General features: G+C 44.3%; 1 protein-coding gene across 5 annotated transcripts in view; it reads left to right on the top strand.

The window, feature by feature from the left end:
• Positions 1-422: 422 nt before the first annotated feature.
• Positions 423-23,326, top strand: part of ZKSCAN1 (zinc finger with KRAB and SCAN domains 1) — a 29,327-nt gene continuing 6,423 nt past the window's right edge. For 2 of the 5 annotated variants that reach the window (XR_009535399.1, XM_060123478.1), the window contains exons 1-6: positions 434-540; positions 1,455-1,563; positions 8,634-9,151; positions 9,402-9,555; positions 11,588-11,679; positions 11,952-12,078. Coding sequence is in view for 4 of the 5 variants with exons in the window: in XM_060123478.1 (XP_059979461.1) it covers positions 8,726-9,151; positions 9,402-9,555; positions 11,588-11,679; positions 11,952-12,078 (799 nt within the window). In the remaining variant the exon portion in view is untranslated. Of the gene's footprint in view, positions 541-1,454; positions 1,564-8,633; positions 9,152-9,401; positions 9,556-11,587; positions 11,680-11,951; positions 12,079-14,368; positions 21,457-23,326 lie in introns of those variants that run through there. The other 3 variants (XM_060123475.1, XM_060123477.1, XM_060123476.1) reach the window with 3 other exon arrangements.

The following is a 23,326-nucleotide window of genomic DNA, read 5'->3' as shown; positions in this document are numbered from 1 at the left end:
TGGCTTCACTTTGACCTTCCTCTGTGTACACCCTTCTTTCAGCTCCTCTGCCACAGACATACAATTATTAAGTATTATTATTGCTTGGTAATAACTATAATTACTACAAGGACTGCCAGAGATGAAAAAGGAGAAATCGAATTATCAGATGGACTGGTGTCAGAACTGGACAGTCTGTTTGTATCTCGAAAGGCCTGAATCCCTTCTCCTTCGTTCCCAGCCTTCACACGGGGCGCACAGGCTGAGGGCGGAGACCCCAAAGCGGGAGATAGGACCACGGCAGGGCACGGGACTGGTCCAGCGTTCGGGAACCGAGATTCCAAAACCTCCCGCGCTCCTAGAGAGGACCCGGAAGCGCGGCGCAGTCCCGGAAGACGAGGTGCTGACACACTTCCGGCCTTTGTGACTCATTGTGTCTGTGTCGAGGCGTCAAGAGGGCCTAGATCCGTGCGCGGCGCCCTTCGGCCGGCCTGAGCCCCAGAGTCAGCTCCCCTTGCTCGCCCAGCGCCCCTAGGCCGCTCCCGGGGCTCACGGTGAGAGGTGGGGCCGGCCTCTGGGGGGGTCGGGCGGGGCCGCAGGGGTGTGTGCGTGGGGGTGGGCTCTGCAACTGAGGCCCCGGGGTCCCCTCCGGGCGGCCGGGGCGCAGCGTGAAGCGAGTCCGCGCCAGCGTCCCCGCCCCAGGCCAGGCCGTCCCCTCCCCACCGCGGGCCCAGGCGGGGAGGGGTCGACGGTCCTTGGCCGGGGGTCCTGGGAGGCCGTCTGCGGGCCCCTTCCGGGCCCCTCTCCTGCAGTGTCGTCATCGTCGCTTGACGTTTCTGAGAACCGGGTCGCGAGCGAACCGACCCCTGTCTGAATGTTCTGCTCTGTTTTCGTCGCCATTTGCTTTGATTCCAGTGAGAGATTTTTTTTTTTCGGGGTCCTTGCAGGACCTCGAGGTGAAAAATGCGGAAGGCTGAGAGAAATGGACGTTTCAAGGTGCCGCATACGTGTTTCCAGATCACCTGCTTCTCCGCACCCCACCCCCACCCCCGAGCGGTGATTAAAGAGCTTTTGAAACCTAGTCAGAGTGGGTAAAGAAATGATTCGGGTCTAGTAGAGGTTATATGTACATCCCACTCTCAGCTTTATGGACTATTTCGAAGGCTTTTGAAAACGAGCTGTCCGGTAGATGAGGTGGATTTTCCCCTTCTGGGTAGTAGTTATTCTGCCTGACTTGGAAGGGGTGAAGAGTGAAAGGAATTTGTGGAAATTGCGCGGGGCCGTTAGGAGACTGATTAACTGAGTGACCTTGGATAAGATAAGACACTTCCGCCAACTCTCAGTTTTGTCATCAATCAAATTAACTAGGTTTTCTCCAAAGGCCCTTCCAACTTTGAGATAATTTGGTCAATGTAATTGAAAAATTCAGCTACAGTTCAGCCTGACACTGACCCCCTGCCCTCCGTTTCTTGCAGTGCCTCCAGTACTCAATAAGATACTTTCATTATAGAGAGCAGCTGTTACATGGCCTGGGACCAAAGAAAGCATTTATTGTACAGACTATTGCTAGGCGGATTGGAGGTGGTCAGTAAATAGTTGTCGAATTGAATTGTGGAGGATTCATTGTAACCAGTCAACAAAGCCCTGTTACTGTATTTGCCAGCCACGTGTGGAGAAATAGATTTATTACTTAGGGAACCATAATGATCATTTGCCCCAGAATGTTTCTCCAAGTTTGTATTGTCTCTGAATTACTATGCACGATACTTGTTCATTATTTCAGGCAGTTTTCACCAATCTTAAAATACAAACAGGGAAGCTAGCTACTTAATATCATAGTCTTTTGCTGATTCCCTACTTGATCTAAGCATTTAAATTTTTCCTAACTTTATATTGTATCTAAATACAGATGAGTGTTATGTTAAATGTTACCTTTTCATTCTGAGTATCAGTATTCTTTGGGTAGCTAGTTGTCTTTTAAAGGTAGCTTTTTCATGTTTTAAAACATCTTAGAGCTCTGTTCAGAAATGGGTGGGAGGCAGTTTAAACTTTGAAGACTATGCCCTGGAAAAGATACTGGCCTGTTTAGAAAATAGCCTTTGGAATAAACTGAGCTTGTAACTCCAAGCCTTTTTTGTAAGAAAATCTTTCGTATTTACCTTCGGGGAGAACCAGGTACTGGGGGTAATCTTATCTAAATCGGATAGTGTGTCAGAATGGTTTTCAGCTCAAAGGGACCCCAGAGGTAGTTTTCTGCTCCTCTGTTCCCTCCCCCACCCCGCCCCAATTTGACAGATAAGGATACTGGATGTCAGAGAGGTTAAATAACTCACCCAGGGAGGGACTCACTCTTATTCATGGGAGACTAGAATTCAGGTGTTCCACCCTGTGCTACTTTCACTATTACAGGATTTCTCCTGTTGCTTAATCTTTTAAGCAGGCTGAAAATTGGAAAGTATAGTTACATCTCTTAAGTTTATTGAAAAAATTTAAAACACTTCTCTAGTGCCTACTAAATGCCAGAGACTGTTTGAAGTGCTTCATATATGTTAACTCCTGTAATCCTCACAGCAGCTCTGTGAGACAAATACTGTTTTTTAACCCAGAGAAGAAACATCTGTACTTAGAGTAACTAAACCTAAAATCAGCTGGTAAGTGGTGATGCAGCTTAGTGAAACTCTTCCACGCCTGTAATTTGAGGGCAACTTTGAATGCTATGTGAATGCGCCAAAAAGAGTAACATTCAGTCAAGTATTTTTTAAAAACTAGTGCCTGCAAAGAGGTCATACTAAGTGTAGGTCTAAGAGGTACAAAGACGCATACTCTTAACAATAGTCCAGTCGAAGAAGACGGCATGAAAAATTAGATTACCAAGAAAGAACTTGAATAGCAAATGCTTGGTGGAGACCATTAGGGCATAGAGTTTAGAGAGAGGAGAAAAGATTGTGTGCGCAGATCCTCTGAAACCTAAAATAAAACCCAGCCCTTCCGCCGCTGTTGTGACTTTTCTCCTGCCCAAAGTAGGAGGAGAGAAATGTTGGGGGGGGAGGGTACCTGTCAAAATTGGGGGAAGAGGGACTGTGGCCGTGCCCTCATCTCTGTCCCTTTAGGTCTCACTTCCTCCTCAGAATCCCTTCCTGTTGAGTCCCACTGACCCAAGGAGCATCCTACTCTTCAAAACTGGCTAAGGTGTGGGCACAAATTAAGATTCCTTTCCTTTAGTCTCCTTAAATGCCTAAGATGGAACAGAATTTTCATAAATGAGATTTCTGACACCAGACTAGATGCCACACTAGCTCTGCTCAGTTGTCTCTTTTGAAGGTCCCACCTGGTTAGAGTTTAGATGATTCCCACTTGCATCTCCTGCTGTGTCTCCTTAGTCATGCAGCTCTCCAGTGAAAACTGGATGGCAGGTGAGGCCCATTCCTGAGTGGTCATCCTTCGTAGGCCTTCCTCTTCAAAAGAATCCGTGTGTCCACAGAAGCCCTTCCTTACCCCACACGTTGGGACAGAATGAGTTTGGTATGATGGTTGGAGCTTGAGCTGAGGGGTCCCACAGACCTAATCTCAAATCCTCGCTCTGCCATTCAATTGCTCTGTGACCTTGGGTATGTTATTTAACATCTGTAAACCTTAGTTTTGTCATTATACAGTGAGACAACAATGGTACCTACCTCCTGAGGGTGTTGTGTGAAATGCCTGGTACATAGAAAGCACTCAGTTAACATTGGTTCTTCCTATAATGCCTACTAGAGAGAGGCCTCTTGAACAGATGAGGGGCAAGTTGCATTTTAGCTTAGCTCTGAAGGATAAGTAGGATTTGAAAAGTCAGAGAAGACTGGGAGGGAAATCCCAGGCATTATCATGGGAGAAAAGGATGGTGTTCAAAATACAAGACATATTTAGGAAGTACTGAGTAGACTCATTTTGCTGGATGGAAAAGGTTCATGGCAGGGGAGGGAGAGAAATTCATGGGAAATGAAGCTTGATGGGGAAACTGGGACCAGGTGCTGGGGAGTATTGACTGCAAGGCTCTAGAGTTTTATGAAGAGGATCTGAGAGCAAGGTGGGAGGTGAACTGTGGGGGGATGACGGCAGGGCACCAAGGAGAGGAAGCTGGCCTCCATGGAGCTAGACAGAAAAATAAGTATGAACAAAGAATTACTTCTCCCTGGTGCCTGGAGACTGAATGCATGTAAGGAGAGAGGAGTCAAGGAAGGTGAGATTCTATGCCTGAGTGATGAGATGTTCCTGGGCTGTCTGATCACTAATTGCCACTAAAGGCAATAAGACGGCAGGGGGCGCTGTAATGGCTTGAGTTCTTTTTTCTTTTCCTTTTCCTTTTTTTTTTAATATTTATTTATTTATTTGGCTGAGCTGGGTCTTAGTTGCGGCATGTGGGATCTAGTTCTCTGACCAGGAATTGAACCCGGGCCCCCTGCATTGGCAGTGTGGAGTCTTAACCACTAGACCACCAGGGAAGCCGCTGAGTTGTTCTTATTTCTTCTGTGCTGTTCAACAGTCTCCCCAGTTCCCTAGAAGATAAATAAACAAAAGTTCTTGTTCTTGAGGGGTTTAGCTGGGAGGTGGAGATAGGAACTGCAGCTCAAGTAATGATAATACAAGGAGAGTAGAAGTGCCTAAGATAGGAACAGAGAAAGTACCAAGGGTGTTCAAAGGAGGAAGATATCTTATTTAATTCAGAATGTCAGGAGACAGTGTACATCTTGAAGGGTGAGTGAAAATTTGGCCAGTAGAGGTGGATAAAGGTGGGAGATTGGTCCCAGCAAAGGGGTGAAGATGCAAAGTCACGCCCTATGCTTGGGGAACATTAATGGGCCCAGTAGGCTGAAACATAGGGGATCACTACTAAGGAAAGTAGTGGGAGTGGAAAGGTCGAGTGGGGTGTGTTGTTTGAACACTAATTGGTAGATGTCAGGGATTCATTGACAGTAATTGAGGGGAAGGAGGGAATGCCTAGAAGCATACTTTGGCAATACTAAGTTGACCTTGGTATGTTATTCGTATTAGAAAGGGGAGAAATGGATGCTAGAGAAAATGTATGGAGCTAAGGCCCTAGTCTCGGCAGGAGATGTGGAGCCTGGATTAGGGCGGTGGAAGACAGTTCTGGGAGGCATAGCTGGAAAAGATAGTCTTGCTTTTCACTTTTCAGAATGAAATAAAGAGACTAAGCCTTACAGGAATTATTTAGCCTCCAGCTGGGAGAAAGCTAGCCAAAGGAGTGATCTCTTGGACTCCCTACTCGCTGCCTCTTCCTCTCTGGTTCCCAGCTCCAGGGGGGCTGTTTCCTGGAAGCTGCCTTGTAGCTGTCAGTCACTCCTCAGGGCTTCTCCAGCACTCAGGTTGTAACCTCCTTAGAACTGTTGGCACATCTGCTTTGTACTGTAATTATTTGTGTAAAAATAGGAATGGTGCTTCTCATCTTTTTATTCCCCTCAGTCTGGCAGGACACTGCATACTGTAGATTGCAGAAATGGTTAGGAAATTGAATACTCGTAACTGTAAGGACTTTCCAGGTAAAGCTGCTCTGAAGTTAAAAAACAAAATATATTTCCTGCAGCAAGGTGGGTGGAGTGCAAAACAGGTCTGAAGGAGTGGATGGGAAGGGCTAGAAGATGGTTTGCAACAGGACTTTTACCAGTTTAAAATCATTGGAGGGCTTCCCTGGTGGCGCAGTGGTTGAGAGTCCGCCTGCTGATGCAGGGGACATGGGTTCGTGCCCCAGTCCGGGAAGATCCCACATGCTGCGGAGCAGCTGGGTCCGTGAGCCATGGCCGCTGAGCCTGCACGTCCAGAGCCTGTGCTCCACAACAGTGAGAGGCCCGTGTACCGCAAAAAAAAAAAAAAAAAAAAAAAAATCATTGGAGAAATGACTTAATTCCCACAATGTTTTTACATTTATGTAGTAAGCCTTTTTGAATGTAATATTCTTTATTGTTATTATAGACTGCTATTTTAATAAGGATTTCTGGTTTTCATTAAGGACCAAAGAAAGAGGAAAAAAAACTAATCCTGTGATAAATCTCAGATTAAAATCATATTCTTTGCGATTAGAACAGTCATCTCCAAACTTTTCTGGTCACACGTTCCTGTCAGTAAAAACTATTTAGAAAAATTATATACATGTACCAGTGTTTTGTATAATTAAAAAAATACATTAAGTTGTGCTATTTTAGAAAAAAATTTGTGCTTTCAACGTACATGATCCTTTTTCCATCAAAATTACTAATAATTTTTCAGTGAGAGCCATGTAATTAAAAATACTTTGCTAGTTTAAAACTCTTGGCTTATCTCTTTGTTATAGAACAATTGGATGCTCTGTCTGTAAAAGTTGAATTTGATGCTTAATTTTGATGGCCGTAGAGGTGGAAAAAAAAAGATGCTTCACAAAGATTTGTCAGTTCAGATGGAAGCAACACATTGTTGCCTCTGCTTATCAACTCATGATTGATCCTATCCACCAACCATGTTAAATTTTTGTTCTTGAAATTCAGCTACTTTCTCACTTATCGGTTGACTTCTTAAGTTTGATTTAGTTCCACATTTGTTTTTACCTTCTGACCTGGCTGAGTTAAAAATTGCTGTGCAGGGCTTCCCTGGTGGCGCAGTGGTTGAGAGTCCGCCTGTCGATGCAGGGGACACGGGTTCGTTCCCCGGTCCGGGAAGATCCCACATGCCGCGGAGCAGCTGGGCCCGTGAGCCATGGCCGCTGAGCCTGCGCGTCTGGAGCCTGTGCTCCACAACGGGAGAGGCCACAACAGTGAGAGGCCCGCGTACCGCAAAAAAAAAAAAAAAAAAAAATTGCTGTGCAGTTTTCTTGTTTGTGTGTATTTGCATCGTTAGTATTTCCCTAATTGTAGTTTCTCTGAAAGAATCTTTAAAGCTGCTTGTCTGTCTTTTTTTTGAGATGTAATTGATATGTAACATTATATTGGTTTCAGGTGTACAACATAACGGTTCAATGTTTGTGTATATTCCAAAGTGATCACCACAGTAAGTCTGGTTAACATCTGTTACCATAGTTACATTTTCTTTTTTTCATTTTTCTTTTTATTTTATTATTTATTTTTGGCTGTGTTGGGTCTTCATTGCTGCACACAGGCTTCCTCTAGTTACAGCGAGCGGGGGCTACTCTTCGGTGTGGTGCACAGACTTCTCATTGCGGTGGCTTCTCTTGTGGAGCACGGGCTCTAGGAGCACAGGCTGCGGTAGTTGTGGCACACAGGCTGCGGTAGTTGTGGCACACAGGCTCAGTATTTGTGGCTCATGGGCTCTAGAGCGCAGGCTCAGTATTTGTGGCGCACGGGTTTGGTTGCTCCAAGGCACGTGGGATCTTCCCAGACCAGGGCTTGAACCTGTGTCCCCTGCTTTGGCAGGCGGATTCTTAACCACTTTGCCCCCAGGAAAGTCCCCTACATTTTATTTTCTTTTGATGAGAATTTCTAAGAACTACTGTCAGCAGCTTTCAAATATGCAGTACAGTATTATTATTAACTGTAGTCACCATGCTGTACATTACATCCCCAGGACTTAACTTATTTTATAACTGGAAGTTCGTGTCATTTGACCCATTTTGCTCACACCCCCCCACACACTTGTCTCATGTGTGACATGTGGCAGTTCAGCATTTAGACCAAGTGAGTTTGGTAGTGTCCATTTGTACATTAAATATGGTTTATTTTTTCTCACTTTTAAAATATAAATAGACATTTTGATATTTTCTTTCTCTGTCCAAAGTGGATTATCTCGTACTGACCAAGGCACCTATAAAAATAATAGAAATAGCTAGATGGTGGGTTAGTAAGTCCTGGCCTTCACGTTTGGCTTGAGTGTTGACTGCTAGGTAGGTAGCCTCCTGCTCCTGAGCAAATCACTTGAGTCGTCCGAGCCGCAGTCACGTCATCTGTGAGATGGTGCTCCAAGCGTGTTGTGGGAGGGGGTAAGATGGCTAGCGTGCTGCTGAAGCGGGTGCCTGGCACCCCACTAACATTCCGCTCTCACTGGGCTTAGCGTGTAAACACATGATGTCATAGCCTGCCCTCCTCCTGGAGGGACGGTGCTCAGGCAAACACCCTGAGGGGGGAATTTGCCAGTTGGAAGTTTGTTTGCAAACCTTAATATCTAGAGTGACAGGGAAAACAGTGTGGCTCTGGAGGCTTTTTTTTCCCCCTTTGCTATTCAGAGGCATTTTTTAAATTAATTAATTTATTTATTTTTTGGCTGTGTCGGATCTTTATTGCTGTGCGCAGACTTTCTCTAGTTGCAGCGAGCGGGGGCTACTCTTTGTTGCTGTGCGCTTCTCATCACGGTGGCTTCTCTTGTTGTGGATCACAGGCTCTTAGGTACGCGGGCTTCAGCAGTTGTTGCACACGGCCTCAGTAGTTGTAGCTCACGGGCTCAGTAGTTATGGCGCACGGGCTTATTTGCTCCACGGCACGTGGGATCTTCCAAGACCAGGGCTCGAACCCATGTCCCCTGTGTTGGCAGGCGGATTCTTAACCACTGCACCATCAGGGAAGCCCCCAGAGGCATTTTTAATGCCTTGAGGTGTAGCCTTGTATGAAATATTAACAGCACAGGTCACTTTTCATAAAGGTACCAATAACTTTTTTTTTTTTTTAACACTCCTCCAGGAATAGTACAGAAACAGATATCAGAAAACATTTCCCAGGACAGAAAGGAGAGCACAGACCCTGTTTGGATCAAGTCAGGTCCCTGAGCCTGAATGATGACTGCTGAGTCAAGGGAAGCCACCGGTCTGTCCCCCCATGCTGCCCAGGAGAAGGACGGCATCGTGATAGTGAAGGTCGAAGAGGAGGATGAGGAAGAGCATGTGTGGGGGCAGGACGCCAGTCTGCAGGAGTCTCCTCCTCCCGACCCGGAGATCTTCCGCCAGCGGTTCAGGCACTTCTGTTACCAGAACACTTTTGGGCCTCGAGAGGCCCTGAGTCGACTGAAGGAACTTTGTCACCAGTGGCTGCGACCAGAGATAAACACCAAGGAGCAGATCCTGGAGCTGCTGGTGCTGGAGCAGTTCCTTTCCATTCTGCCCAAGGAGCTCCAAGTCTGGCTGCAGGAATACCGTCCCGATAGTGGAGAGGAGGCTGTGACCCTTCTGGAAGATCTGGAGCTGGATTTATCAGGACAGCAGGTAAGAAGAGGGGAAACCTGTCATGTGTGAGCAGCACGTGGAGTTTGAGACTGAAGTAGAGAGAAAGTTACTGACTTAAAGTTCGTATTAATAGTCCTTGTGGTGCTTTGATCCTCTTCTGCTTGGATATTAAAAAGTATTCTGGCCCTGTCCTTCCTGCAGCCACTGGTATATTTAGTGTCTTTTTTCACTTGTTTAAATTCCTGTTTAAAAAGTGATTTACCCACAAGCCCACCCTGTTTGTCCTCAGGTCCCAGGTCAAGTTCATGGACCTGAGATGCTCGCAAGGGGGATGGTGCCTCTGGATCCAGTACAGGAGTCCTCGAGCTTTGACCTTCCTCATGAGGCCACCCAGTCCCATTTCAAGCATTCATCTCGGAAACCCCGCCTCTTACAACCACGGGGTAAGAAGCAAGGTTTCACATGGGGGGAAAGAAGCAAACTATTCAGGATGGGAGTGCCCTCTCTGTGTTGCTAAATGCCTGTAATAGAGAAACATGTTTATTTCTATTGTTGTTATTACTAAATATCAGAGGAAATATAACTTACAGGCCAATTTCAGGAGTTAAATAATGTTACCAAGGAGGTAAGTGAAATGTGCATAATGAACTTGGGTGGACATTATATTATTTGTTGAATTGTTAGTATTCTGGATGTCTAGCAGGTTTTTTTTTTACAGGAAAGTCCTAGGAAGAGATGAAATATAGCCAACACCCTAGTATGTCATAAATTATCTTTAAAAGGATCATTTATCAATTCATTTTATTTAAAATGTATAAAATACTGTGTAACATCACTCTATTTCTAGGTTACTTTTAAAAATTCCAAAGAATGGGAAAAGGATGGAAAAAATATTTTGTTTTTGGTTGAGGAAAATGAGGCAAAAAAAATCACTTCAGGGTCATATAAATAAAAATCAGTTGAATTTTTTTTCCTTTGAGGGAAATACTAACAATATTTTTAACCAGTTTTAAAATCAAAGTTGATACCTATAATATCAGTAAAAGAAAAAAAAATAACATGCTAAAAGTATGGTTGTTCAGCAAGAGTTGACAAAGGCACAGTCCTTAACCAGTGTGTTTATTTATGATGACATTCAGGATAGGAATATTAGAGCTTAAGGAAGTATTGTCTTCTGTGCATTCTGCAGGATAGCCAGCGCTCGTAAGCTGGAGAAAGCCTTGTGAGCCAACCAGTGCGCTGTGATGTTTATCCACCACTGTCCACCCAGTCCCGTTAGGTCCTCGTAGGGTTTGTGAGCTCTCTCCACACTCCACCAGGTGAAGTCAGGAAACGGAGGAGGATCTTCGTGGTTTTAAGTGCCAGATTAGGGCTGATTCAATCAAGGTTACCAGAGTAACAGCTTTCCAGACCCTGGAACATACAGTTGTTACATCATAAATAGTTCTTGAAGGAATTGAGGCATATGCACTTATTCTCAGTTTCTCTTTGTGCTGCTCATCTTCCAGAGCGTTTCCTAACTCTCAGCGGGTTAAAGTGCTAGGTACTTGATCTTTTTCTACATTTTGCTTTAGCTTATATTATTGCTGTATATTCTGAAATAGTTACAAGATTTACTAATTCCGTTTCAAATTAGTTTTTCTAGTATCTTTGCAGCACAGTAACATCATCTGTTCACCAGTAACATTTTCAAATCTAACATTACTTGGCAAGGGAGGATTTTGATTTTGCCATTTAAAATTTTTCCAGTTTTTCTTGCACGTCGCAGTTAATGTGACCCTATATTGTAGATGTCTTTTATTAGATGAGTGTCAACCCAGACCCTTATACATTTGTAAATGTCTCATTGACATTCTAACCATGTGTGTGTTTTATCCAAAAACTGTGGCTAAGTGAGGGAGAAAAGTAGAGGGACAAAAAATGGCTGAAACTTACCCAGAAGTAAGAAGAGCCCCTTCCTTCTCTGTGTTTCAAGATATTACTACTAAAGATTTTTAAAACTGTTGCATTTTCCACAACTGAATGGGATTCTGAAGTCTGGTATACTGTTTGTTGGACTGGAGAAAATTAAATTATGAGCCAGACTTGAATGTGGGCTGAGTGTTACCTACTTCTGTGGCTGAGAGTAGGAACCCGGGTTATAGTTCTGGCTCTGCCCTCTTAACCAGGATGATGTTACGCAAGTTGTTTACCCTATCGGGGCCTCGGTTTCCCCTTCTTTAAAATGAAGGAGTTGGACCAGGTGATTTTAAGGGCCCTTTTATGACTCCTTGTTACTCCTGCTTAAGAACAGAGGTCTTGGGAAGACACAGATCATGCCTTTTCTTTCTTCCATTCTCTGTAGTTCTCAGTTCTGTAGTTAAACACTGAACATTGGGCATGCTGGTACAGGAAAGAGGGTGCCCCTGGGCCCTGCTTTGAAGGGAGGCCCAGGGCAGAGCTGGCTTCACTCACAGCTCCTTTCTCCTCCCTCAGCTCTCCCTGCCACCCACGTTCCTGCCCCTCATCACGAGGGGGGTCCCAGAGACCAGGCGATGGCATCTGCACTGTTCTCGGCAGATTCCCAGGTGAGCTGTGGGCCCCTCTGCCCTCCTGAGTCCCTCACATCTGCCTCTTCCTGGAGCTCTTTCAGCGGTCTTCACCAGGACACTGGCTCTTGATGTCCCTGCCCACAGAGTAGCTCCACTCCCACCTGTCCACTAGAGCCTGGCGTGGTCACCTTTTCTTTCCCAGCATCCTGTAGGTTTGCAGTCACCTCCGTCCCTGACTCCAGGTTCGGGCAGTGGGACTGTCCCTGGACTTTGGGAGAACTGAGTGTGGGGATCTCGTGTTATTTCAGGCAATGGTGAAGATCGAGGACATGGCCGTGTCTCTCATCCTGGAGGAATGGGGATGTCAGAACCTGGCTCGGAGGAATCTGAATAGGGACACCAGGCAGGAGAATTATGGGAACGTGATTTCCCAGGGTAAGATGGCTGCAGGATTATTGTCTGATAAGATTGTATTGCCTCTTTTTCTGTTAGTTCTGGGATCTCTGATGTGGTAGAGACTACTGAGCCCGTTTCTTCAGACCAGATAGAGAAGGAGAACAATTTGAGTTTCTTTAATCCCAAAAGCCTGGTACTGGGACTTCCTGATTCCAGGTGGATTTTTTACCTCTAGGTATTTTTTGCTGTTTGAAAGCAGAAATAATTTTATGTTCTGAATCCCCACCTCTTCAACTACTCTGTCACCATTGAGGATTCTGCTTCATTCCCTGTGGATACAACTAAGTGCTTTTGTCAGGGGAGTGTCTGTATTTCCTATTATAGAGGGCCAGGTGAGAATTGATCATCAATCTAATCCTAACCTGGGACCATGTTCCTGAACCTACACTGCATCCTGCCATGGGCTTTCAGTCTTGCATCCTGTGAGCGCTGCTCCACGACAGTTCTGTATAATTCCATGAACTTGCACCTGGTCAGGATTCCCAGATTCCAAACCTAATGGTGATCTTCTGTGAAGAGCTCTGGCTCCTGAGTGTGTAGTAAGAACAAAGAAGTTCTAAGAGGCATCAACCAGATAAGACAAGGTGACACAGTTGACAGTCCCATTTGTCTCTATTAGGTCTTAACCCCTGGGAGATAGTACTGCAGGAAGCTCTCAGATCAGTCCTGTCATAGGGAAGGCCACTTCCTAAGACTTCTGCCTGGGGAGGGCAGTGGTAGGGTGAATGAAGGGAAGTTATGAAGAAAGGATGTTAATACAGAAACCTCAAGTTTTGTTTTGAACCATAGGGATAACTGGGGTTTGTTGTTTCTTAGTACTTGCTCTTTGGACGAGGTGAAAATTAAGCCAAAAACTGATCTCTGTTTGTGAACCGGGTAGTACCCACCCCTTGCTAACTTAAAACAAAGCAAAACAAAACATTGGGAACAGCCGGGGAACTATCCAGATCATCAAGGACCTAGGCTTGGAATTCAAAAGAAGTAGACCAGTTTCCTCTTCCTTATGATCAGGTCAGTATTTATGGTGATTTCATCACTCAAGTCAGGGGTTAGATACTCAACTCCTTCAGTGATTGCGTTGAGATAGTGCACACTCACGTGGAAAGGTTTCTTAAGGCCAAGTAAATAAAGAATAGATTTGGGATAGTTTGTTTTTTTCCTAGACAAATGTAAACATATATAAAATAGTGTTTTTGTACTGAATAATTTTTAGTCTATACTTAAAAAACAGTGTGGCACACAGAATGTAGCAGTCCACAATAAGAATATATTCCAGTGTTTTAACAGGCAGATTGCTAAAATCAGAGGATCAGCTCTGCATTCGTAAGATCTTGTCTTATATTACGTCCTTTGTGGGCTGTCTCCGGAATTGTTTTCAGTCTCTTTGTTCTCAGTAGTTCTCAGTCGTTTGTCAGTGCAGGTTTCAGTTACATGTACTAATGCCCCAACCAGCTTCTTCACCCTCATCCCTGTTGCTTGAGCACTGTCAGCTCTGTGCTGCTCTCCCTGGTGGAGAGAAACTAGTTTCTGTGTCTGAAGTTCTGCGTAACCTGCCAGGTTCAGCGCTCCTTGTTTTGCCTGTTAACTATCACCTTGTCAATAAAAATCTCACAGAATTGGCAGAGTATTTGCTTTTTTTAAATTAATTGCATTCCTTTCTTTCTGGTAATACCACTTATCATTTTCTAGGAAAGACCTGTCCATTCTCTCTTTTTTTTAACTCATAAATTCTTAATTAGAACTGGAACATCATTTTTTTTAAAAAATTTTTTTTTAGCCTCACAGCATGTGGGCTCTTAGTTCCCCAACCAGGGATTGAAGCCACCCCTCCTGCATTGGAAGCACAGGGTCTTAACCACTGGGCCACCAGGGAAGTCCCTGGACTATGATTTTTTTTAATGTGTGTTTATTCTTTCAGATTAATTACTGGGTGACCAAATTATAGAACCATGAGTTGTGACCTCTTACGTTCCTTAATTCCTCACCCCTTCCTTCTTTCCTCGCCTGGTCTGTTCCCTCTGCTCGCTCCCGGCCTCTCTGCATGCTCCCTCCATTGTCCTTTCCACACTTCGCCTGCCCTCTCATTTCCCAGTTCTACTCCCTGTTGTCCCTAGGTTTTTTCCCTTTTTTTCCTACTATTTTATCTCCAGTTAATATTGTGAGGTCATTTTGCAGGCAGGTAGAAGCTTCCTGGAAAACAGTGTCACTTGAGTAACCCACATATTCAAAAGAAAAAGATGCTATTTGTATTTTTTATTTATTGTGTCAGGTTGTGAAAACAGGAATGAGAATGAGGAGTCCACCTCAAAGGCTGAAATTGCAGAAGACTCAGCATCACATGGGGAGACCACAGGAAAATTCCAGAAAGATTTTGGAGAAAAACGTGACCAGCAGGGCAGAGTAGTAGAAAGGCAGCAGAGAAACCCTGAGGAGAAAACTGGAAAAGAAAAGAGAGATCCAGGGCCAGCTACAGTCAAGGAAAAAAAAAACCCCAGCACAGGAGAGCGAGGTCCAAGGGAAAAGGGTAAAGGACTGGGGAGAAGTTTCAGTCTGAGCTCAAACTTCAACACCCCTGAAGAAGTTCCGACAGGAGCGAAGTCCCACAGATGTGATGAATGTGGTAAATGCTTCACAAGGAGTTCAAGCCTTATTCGCCATAAAATAATCCACACTGGAGAAAAGCCCTATGAATGTAGTGAGTGTGGGAAAGCCTTCAGTCTTAACTCAAACCTTGTCCTGCATCAGCGAATCCACACAGGAGAGAAGCCTCATGAATGTAACGAGTGTGGCAAAGCCTTCAGTCACAGTTCAAATCTCATTCTGCATCAGCGGATCCACTCTGGGGAGAAACCCTACGAATGTAACGAGTGTGGGAAGGCCTTCAGCCAGAGCTCAGACCTCACTAAGCATCAGAGAATCCACACGGGGGAAAAGCCCTATGAATGTAGTGAATGTGGAAAAGCTTTCAACCGAAACTCATACCTTATTTTGCATCGGAGAATTCACACCCGAGAAAAGCCCTATAAGTGCACGAAGTGCGGCAAGGCCTTCACCCGGAGCTCGACCCTCACTCTGCATCACAGAATCCACACCAGAGAGCGAGCCTCTGAGTACAGCCCTGCCTCCCTCGATGCTTTCGGAGCATTCCTGAAAAGCTGTGTGTAAAGCGAGAATTTGTCAATAAGCCATTTCCCCTTTTCGTTTCTAAAATTATTTCAGAGATGTGTGCCCATGGAGGGGGAAAAAAAGGCCTCAGCAGGTTAAAAAAAAAATCACACTTATGGATCCTTACAGGTACATCAGCAGTGTTCTGCCTTTGCCTAGTCTGTGGGCATGTAATTCTTCCACAGCCCCTGCAGGAAAATGCTAGTCATAGGGATGGATAATCCACATGCTATTTCCACACAGGATAGAAGCACACACACAGGAAAATGTCAAGCTTTTCAGTAATGAGGAGACCTTTAAGGCGCTCTTGAACTCTCCGCAACCACAGTACATAATTGAAAGACTAAGATCGGCTCTGTGAAAATGACACTGAGGTTCAAAACCTGCTTGCCGCAAACACGCCCTACTTGGCCAACGTCTTGCTGAACCTTATTTCTCAAAAAAGAGGGACAGTTTGAACAAAAACTACATCGGCACATGCTGCTCAAAACTAGTTGTATATATACGGTAAGTTCTGTACAGTCGCTGGTAGCCTACCAAAGCTATAGAAATCTAGGACTGCGCTGTCAGTATCAAACCAAAGATTTCTATCTCTTCCTGAAAGAGAGGGCATGCGCACCAGTCTACAGTTCCAAAGGACGGCTGCAGATGTAGATGGTTCCCTCCTCATGACTGAGATAAATCTTACTGAAATGGCAACCGTGATTCAAAACACTTCTCTCCCTTCGCGAAATCCCCGAATTCCCTAAAGCACTATCGCACTCCTAACTGCGTTTCTCCACAGGTTAGCACTTGATTGCATACTGTCTTTGAATCTTTTGTTGTTCGTGTGTGAAAGTTTTCATCACTCCCCAAAAGAGATGCTTCTCTCGTCGAGGGATATATTTATATCCCCGACAGCCCTGGACACAGTGCTGACCACATGAGAAGTGCTCATTAGGCCTGACTTCTAGCAGGATTTGTACATTCATGACAAGGCCTGTGAGTCACGAGTACCTGAAATACGGTAGCGTGGCCCAGCTTGTGAGCCCGAGGCGTGGCTAAAGCTCTAGGGTCGCATGCTATTTTTGTCCTAAATATAAACGAAGGGTGCTGGTCAGCTGCCAGCATAGACTATCTAGACACGGATCAGAGTAAATACCATGAAATGTCAAACGACTTTGTTGTCATCCGTCATCTTAACAATGTGAACACTTACTAAAGCAAAGATGGCAAAGATCTTAACCAGAATTTCTTCAGTCAGCTGCTGAACAACGTGATGATTTGGGCACTTTCTGAATCATTTGTAACTTTAAAGTTCAAAAGATGTGATTTCTGTTGCTTTTCAGAAAAAGGAACATTGGAGGGAGCATTTTTTTCCCACACCTTCCAGAAACTTCTAAAAGACATTTGAGATTGTTAGTTGGCAATTACTAAATTACTTAGTTGCTCTGAGAAGCTCACCAACGTGCTAAGATGTGGCTTGTCGTATTGTAGTCATACCGCACGATGTCTTTTCTGTTTTTCATCACTAGAGACTGAGGTGAGGTTATGAAACTTTGATTTTTCCCATCATCTATGCAGAATGATGCATTAGCTTCTGCGTGGAAGCCAGCGACAGACCATTTTCAGATGCACACACAAGAGACCCAAGCAGCGTGGGTCACATAGGAAGTCATCAGGGCCTTGGGTAGAGATAACTGCTCGTGAGAGCATGCAAATGATTGTAGACAGCCCTGCAGGGACTTAGAAACAGACTAAGAAGACACCTGAAGACTAGCCCCATAATGGGAGACCCCTCACATAGAGTTAGATTTTCCGTCAAGAACTAAAACTGTCACTCGTCACTGGTTTGCTAGCCAGCAACCCAAGCCTGTGAGACAGTGTCACTTCACGGGGAACCATGGAGGTGGGGGCAGCTGTGGCCTCAGCTCCGGGCCAAACAGCACTTTTTCTCTGGCCTCTCTCTATAACTTGGAGCAACTTCCAGCCTCCCAGTAGCTCCTAAGCAGTTGCATCAGTGTTGCCTGGGGGAACTTTAAGGAAGTCAGCTGGTGACCAGAGTATTCTGTCCATCCAATTTAAGAAAAACAGGAGAGATACTCCAGAAGAGCACACCTAAATAGCTTTTTATAGTAAGGGAAGGTAGAAGAAATGCTTTTAGGAATTTTCTTCAAAGAGTGAGACATAGTGGTGATCGCATAGAAAACTGCTGATGCTTTTGAGCAAAGACTTTTGCTGCCAGGAAGCAACTGAAAGCAGTGAGGTGCTTAACTCCAGACACCGATCGAAGCACCGACTGTTGTGAAGAGGGAAAGAACACTGGTCAAGTCCACCCACATTGGCTTTTTTATGCGGACATGATTCAGCCATCATTTCTTTTTAATGGAAGTTAACTATAACCTGTGCCCCACATTTAATTCCCATTTCCTGGGACATCGTACTGACTGGGATGGCCATGGGCGTTGCTCCAGATCTTCAGCAGATGGACTCCTTGAAGCAACTATTTGAAGACAAGTTTTCTGAAGAAAACTGGCTACCACTGTTCATTAAAACCATCTGCATTGCATTCATTTATCAGCTCTTCAGTGCAAAGTGTAATAGAGTCATGGCCCAAAAGGCTTACGACATCTAAATTAGTGCTCAGGATAGTCACTTGAAAGTTCTCGACTGGCTGAAGTATGTTAACAGTTTAAGTACTCTAGTTAACTGTTAGCATGCTAGTTGACCCGGTGGAAGTTTTTGAGGGGTTTTTAAAAAAATAACCTTGCCAGGAAGAGAAGTAAAAGTCTTAAAGTTGTGGGGCATTTGTTTCTACTTCATCCTGGCAGGCAAGGCTAAAGCCTAAGACTACAGACGTATGAGGCATCTTGATATGGAAGGCACTTAGTATTTTATTAAAGGCATAAAAGTGAAACTGTGCTAAATCTGTACAGAGAGGTTGACACGTTTGATACCTAAGACAATTCTGTCTTACCTGGCGTCGGAAAAGTCATCCCAGGAAGGAACCTCTTGAATGTGATAAATATGGCAAAGCCTTTAATCACATCTCAGCCCTTAGCATCAGAAAGCTCACACTGTAAATAAACATTATTAATATTATATGTGAGGAAAACTTTCATGTGTAGCACTCATTGCTTTGGACAGAAAATGAATTCCGTCAGTATGTTCCAATCATGTATTGAATTTCAGAAACACTGCAGAGGAAGCTCAGTCTTAACTCCAGAGGATCCACAGAAGAAGAAAAAAAAATGTGGGGAAATGCTAAAGAAATAGCAAAATGTACAACTTCTGACAAAAATTGTTAATGTTGGGTACTTCTATATATTTTGTATGACCATAATGTCAGTGTCTGTGTTTTGTACCTCCAGCCCCTGTTGTTATTCTGTATATTCCCTGTAAACAGATAATGTATTTTTATTTTAATCTATTTGACAGAACACGTCACTCCAAAAGAGCAAAGTTTTGGAGTAGTGAAGAAGTTGATGTGGTCATAGACAAAAAGTCAGTTCACAGAACTGAGGAAGGGGAAAACGAGAAAAAAACCTTCATAGTTTGGTGCTTATCAAGTCAAGAGCTTAGGAGATGAGTGAAATTGCTAGGAGAGACAGGCGACTAGGGCAGTAAAATGGAACAGTTCTAGAAACATCGGCAGCTTCCTGAAGTTGACCAGGAAGTTGACCGCTTAGCTGCCAGATCACCATTTCAAGCAAGGAGAATGGGTTCTCTGAGCTTGTCGGGGGAGAAAGAAGGTCTGCCCCCGTCAATCAAGAAGAGGGCATGTCCTGGGAGGGTCAGTGGGGCCACTTACCGTGACCCAATGGTGTGAAGCGTAGTCCTGTTTCCTCCACTAACTCTTAAATTTCTGTGTATAGAAAACTTGGGATAGGAAAACACCAGGATGGGCTCTTCCCTGGAAAAACAGACACACAGGCATCCAGTCCCTGGGATTGCAGGAAGGCTCGAGAAGCATTTTGCAATATTCCTGTCTCAGCTGTCTCCTGTGTACCCTCCTTGCTGCCACTCACTTCCCCTGGCCTGTGATTATTAGGAGAGAGGCTTGTGACGATTCATAGCTAGGAAAGAACTTTTTTCTAATTTTTATCCTAGAGTTGATCACCTTTTATTGCAGGGTCTCGACGTCCTCATCTAAAGCTAGCTAACCAGGTTCATCCTACCATCCTCACGGAAGAGTCATCGTGTGAATTGGAGTAACAGTATTAAAACGTAGTCACACAGTGACAGCAGTACTTACCAGCGGAGCCATGTGTTTGTGGGTCCCACTCTGCGCAGCTTCTCAAATACTGATGAGGGGGCTGTGGTTCCCCAGCTGGGAAACCACGTGAAGGTCTGCAGATTGCAAAGTGAAACGTAGAATCAGAGAAAAGGAAATTAAGTGGTATAAATAGATCTTTTCCTAGAAGTTAGAGTAGATTTTTATTTCAACTACTACTGGAGAATATAATAAAAAGTATTATTTGAAAAGTTTCCCTAACATTTAGGTTTCATTTTTAGAATGGACACACTACTGTACATTGAAAAGTAGTTACTTATTTTGCTATTCAAATTAATTTTTTATTATATCTAAAAATGAAATTATCTGTTTTACTTTTCAGAGCTTTGTAAAACAAACTTGAAGTTATAGGGAGGTAAGCCATCTCCAATTCTGCAGGTCAAACAAAAGTTTGGGAACTGTTTTGGACATCTCAATACAGAATGTCTTAACATGAGAACTTAGTTTCATATTGTCTGGTTCTGTTTGACAGTGGATACCACAAACCTCATGTTTTTCTCTTATCCTAAAACAGTGGAAGGTAAAGAGTGGGCATTAGGTTGACTTCTGAACAATGGTCTGCTGTTATTTTAACAGGTTTTTTGTTTTGTTTTTCTTTTAATCGTTGAGATTCTCACCTCCATTTACTAAAGAATCATGACTCACTTCAAATTACATAGTAATCAGCAAAGTTAATTGGTCTTAAAATTAAATTTTCTCCCTTCAGCAAGGACTCATTAAGCAGCCAGGCTGAGTGCATTAAGATACAAAGAGTAAGTTCCGTGAGGGATTGAAAGGTGATGCTGAAACTGGGATTTCATTCCAGTTTCAGATGCGGGTTTCAAGTTCCTTTGGTCCAGGGAAGGGACCGGGCAGCTGCCCGAGTCGCTATTGTTTAGTCTCCCGACAAGGTCAGGTTTGCTAGGAAGGAGAATGCGGGGGGAGGGTTGTAGGGGCCAGACTCCCAGCTGCAGAAGAGTGGTGAGGGAGCCCTGTGGAGGGAGAGAAGAGAGACTGCTGGGCGTGTGCTGGGGGCCAGTGCTCGCCTGCCTTCCTCATCCCCCTACCCCCACTTCAGCCACTTGACAGAGTAAGGTTTTAGTCCGCCGAGTGAGGACAAAGCGTATTAGATTTAGAGGTGCTTCTGCTGGTTGCAGGGGTTCTTATGTGAGAGGGCTGGGCAGGGGGAAGCAGGTTGTGACGACACAGGAAAATCTTTTTCTAAATATCTATGAGTTTAGGGGCAAGGGGCGGGATATGCAAGCAAAATCAGCAATTATTTTAACATGAACATAAATATTTTTATTAACTTTTAGTTAAATAGAGGTTATTACACCCAGGTCAACACGATAACCCTAAATCTATATAGAGAGCTAACTCAGGCATTGTCTTGTTTATTATCTGTAGACTGGGTAAAACAAACCTTTCCTGTTTTGTCAGTTCCTAGTTTCTTAGTTTAGAATAAATTAGACGAAAAGAAACTGACTTGTCTTTGTATATCCGCAGAATTAAGTTATTGCTGTTAAACCTGGCCTTTTCAGTTCCCTGGTCTTTGAAGCGTCCAGATGCTTGGTAGATGTTCAGTGAATGATTTTTAAATTGAATTTGTTCATTTAAAATCCTCATTAACATTTCTAAAACGGCTTCTTTCAGTAAATAATGGAATTTTAGAGGAAAAGTGAGGGTTTTTTTTAAAGCTAGGAAACTCCACTGAAAATAGTCATTTGAGCACTAAAGTTTCAGTCATGAGAAATGGCAGCAAAATAAATTGGTAATGCATTTATAGTCAATGGTCCATTTTAGGAGGCCGATGGTGTCTGACAAATTTTAGAGTAGTGAGGTGGGGGAAGGAAATTGTGGGGATTTGTAATAAATATTCTCTTTATGTTGTTTCTCTTCAGGATCATGGTAAAACAATAAATTATCATCTCTAGGTGGCAGTAGTTGTGATGTTTGTTTTTTGTTGTCCTTGGTTGCATAAAATGCGTGTTTTGGGTAAAGAAAAAAGTATAATTTCAAAGTTAAAAACTAGAACTGACACAATCCTCACCCAAATGACATGTTGTAGGTAATTTCACAAGCGCTTAGGTAGCTTCTTGGCAACAATGAAAAACCGTGGAATAAAGTTGCTTTTTTTTTGCGGTACGCGGGCCTCTCACTGTTGTGGCCTCTTCCGTTATGGAGCACAGGCTCTGGACGCGCAGCCTCAGCGGCCATGGCTCACCTGGACGCGCAGGCTCAGCGGCCGTGGCTCACGGGGCCAGCCGCGCCGCGGCATGTGAGATCTTCCTGGACTGGGGCACGAACCCGCGTCCCCTGCATCGGCAGGTGGACTCCCAACCACTGCGCCACCAGGGAAGCCCTAAAGTTGCTTTTTAATGATCCCCCAAAACATAATTTTTTCATAGGATGGAATCATTAAAATAACCTTTGGAGACTGGGATTGACATATACACACTATTATATATAAAACAGATAACTGATAAAGTACCTACCATATAGCACAGGGAACACAATGGCCTGTATGGGGAAGGAAACTAAAAAAAGTTGATATATGTGTAACTGATTCACTTTGCTGTACAGCAGAAACTAACAACATTGTAAATCAACTATACTCCAATAACAAAAACAAAACCTTTGACCACTTTATGAGACTTAAAAAATTGAACATCCTAATAGTAGGAGCAATATGTAAAGTTGATATTTTAGACCTTCAAACTATGAATTCTAACCTAATAACCTTGTTTTTGCATAACTTACTGAAACAAAATGTGATTTTTTTCATTTTGTCTCATTTAAATAATTGATTTTTTTCCACCCTATTTAGAAACTAGAGATAAGTGCAAAGTGTTCTGTTTTCCTCTGCTCTTCAGTTTCCTTATCCTAAAGGAATACTAACCCTTGCCTCACTTGCTTTCCAGGGCTATGGTGAGATAAACAAATTTTTTAAAAAGTAAAAGGTGGCACATGTGAAAAAGCAATGTATTTTTACTTAGGTATCACAACCAAATCTTAATTCAGTGGTACTAAACCCTATACTGTCCAACAATCTTAGCCTAGTTTCCCTGAGGGCAGAACCTGAGGTCAGGGCTCGTGTGCAGTTGATTTATTTTAGGAGATGATTTCAGAGAACAGCAGGGTAGACAGAAGCTGGAAGAATTCCAGTGCATTATTGAACTTGGTCACTGCTGTGGACGACGGGCCCTGTGAGAGATTCTGGTCCTGAGTTTATTAACGGCTGGGTGTGGAGAGGACCAGAGACTCCAGCGTCCCCAGTGTAGACAAGAGCCCCAGGAGTCGTAAGGGTCAAGGTTACCTTCCAAGAGCATCTCAGCCTTTCACTGTGTCCAGTTCAAACCCTGGTAGCTTCCTCCTCCCTCCATTCCCGTGCCTTAGTTACAGAAAGCTGCCCCGGGGAAAATCCGCAGACATGGCCCCTCCATGACCCTCGCCCCTGCTAGCCTACCCTCCTTTCTGCCATAGTCTTGGGGCTGCTGTCCGGGTGTTCCCTGCTCCCCAAGCTCCCAGGCCCACCATGGCCTCACCTCACCCTTTCTCAGCAGACCCCCCTTGTTATGCTCTCCCGGGGGCCTCAGGCCATCTCGACGCCTCGCTGTCTGGTCCTCCCTGCTCCCTGGAGCCCTCCCCTGCTGCCTCCGAGGGATGTGGCCTTGCTCTCGAGCGCCTCCAGCCTCCTCCTCACCCCTCAGTACCTGTTCTCCATTTAAATAAGCACAAACTTGTAGCTTTAAGGAGCAAAAGCAAATTTTTCAAATCTTTGGTTTGACTTTGACCCTTCCTTTTAGCTAC

The sequence above is a fragment of the Lagenorhynchus albirostris genome, chromosome 15, assembly GCF_949774975.1.
Source record: "Lagenorhynchus albirostris chromosome 15, mLagAlb1.1, whole genome shotgun sequence".
NCBI lineage: Eukaryota > Metazoa > Chordata > Mammalia > Artiodactyla > Delphinidae > Lagenorhynchus > Lagenorhynchus albirostris.
This window is presented reverse-complemented; position numbering and strand designations above follow the sequence as displayed.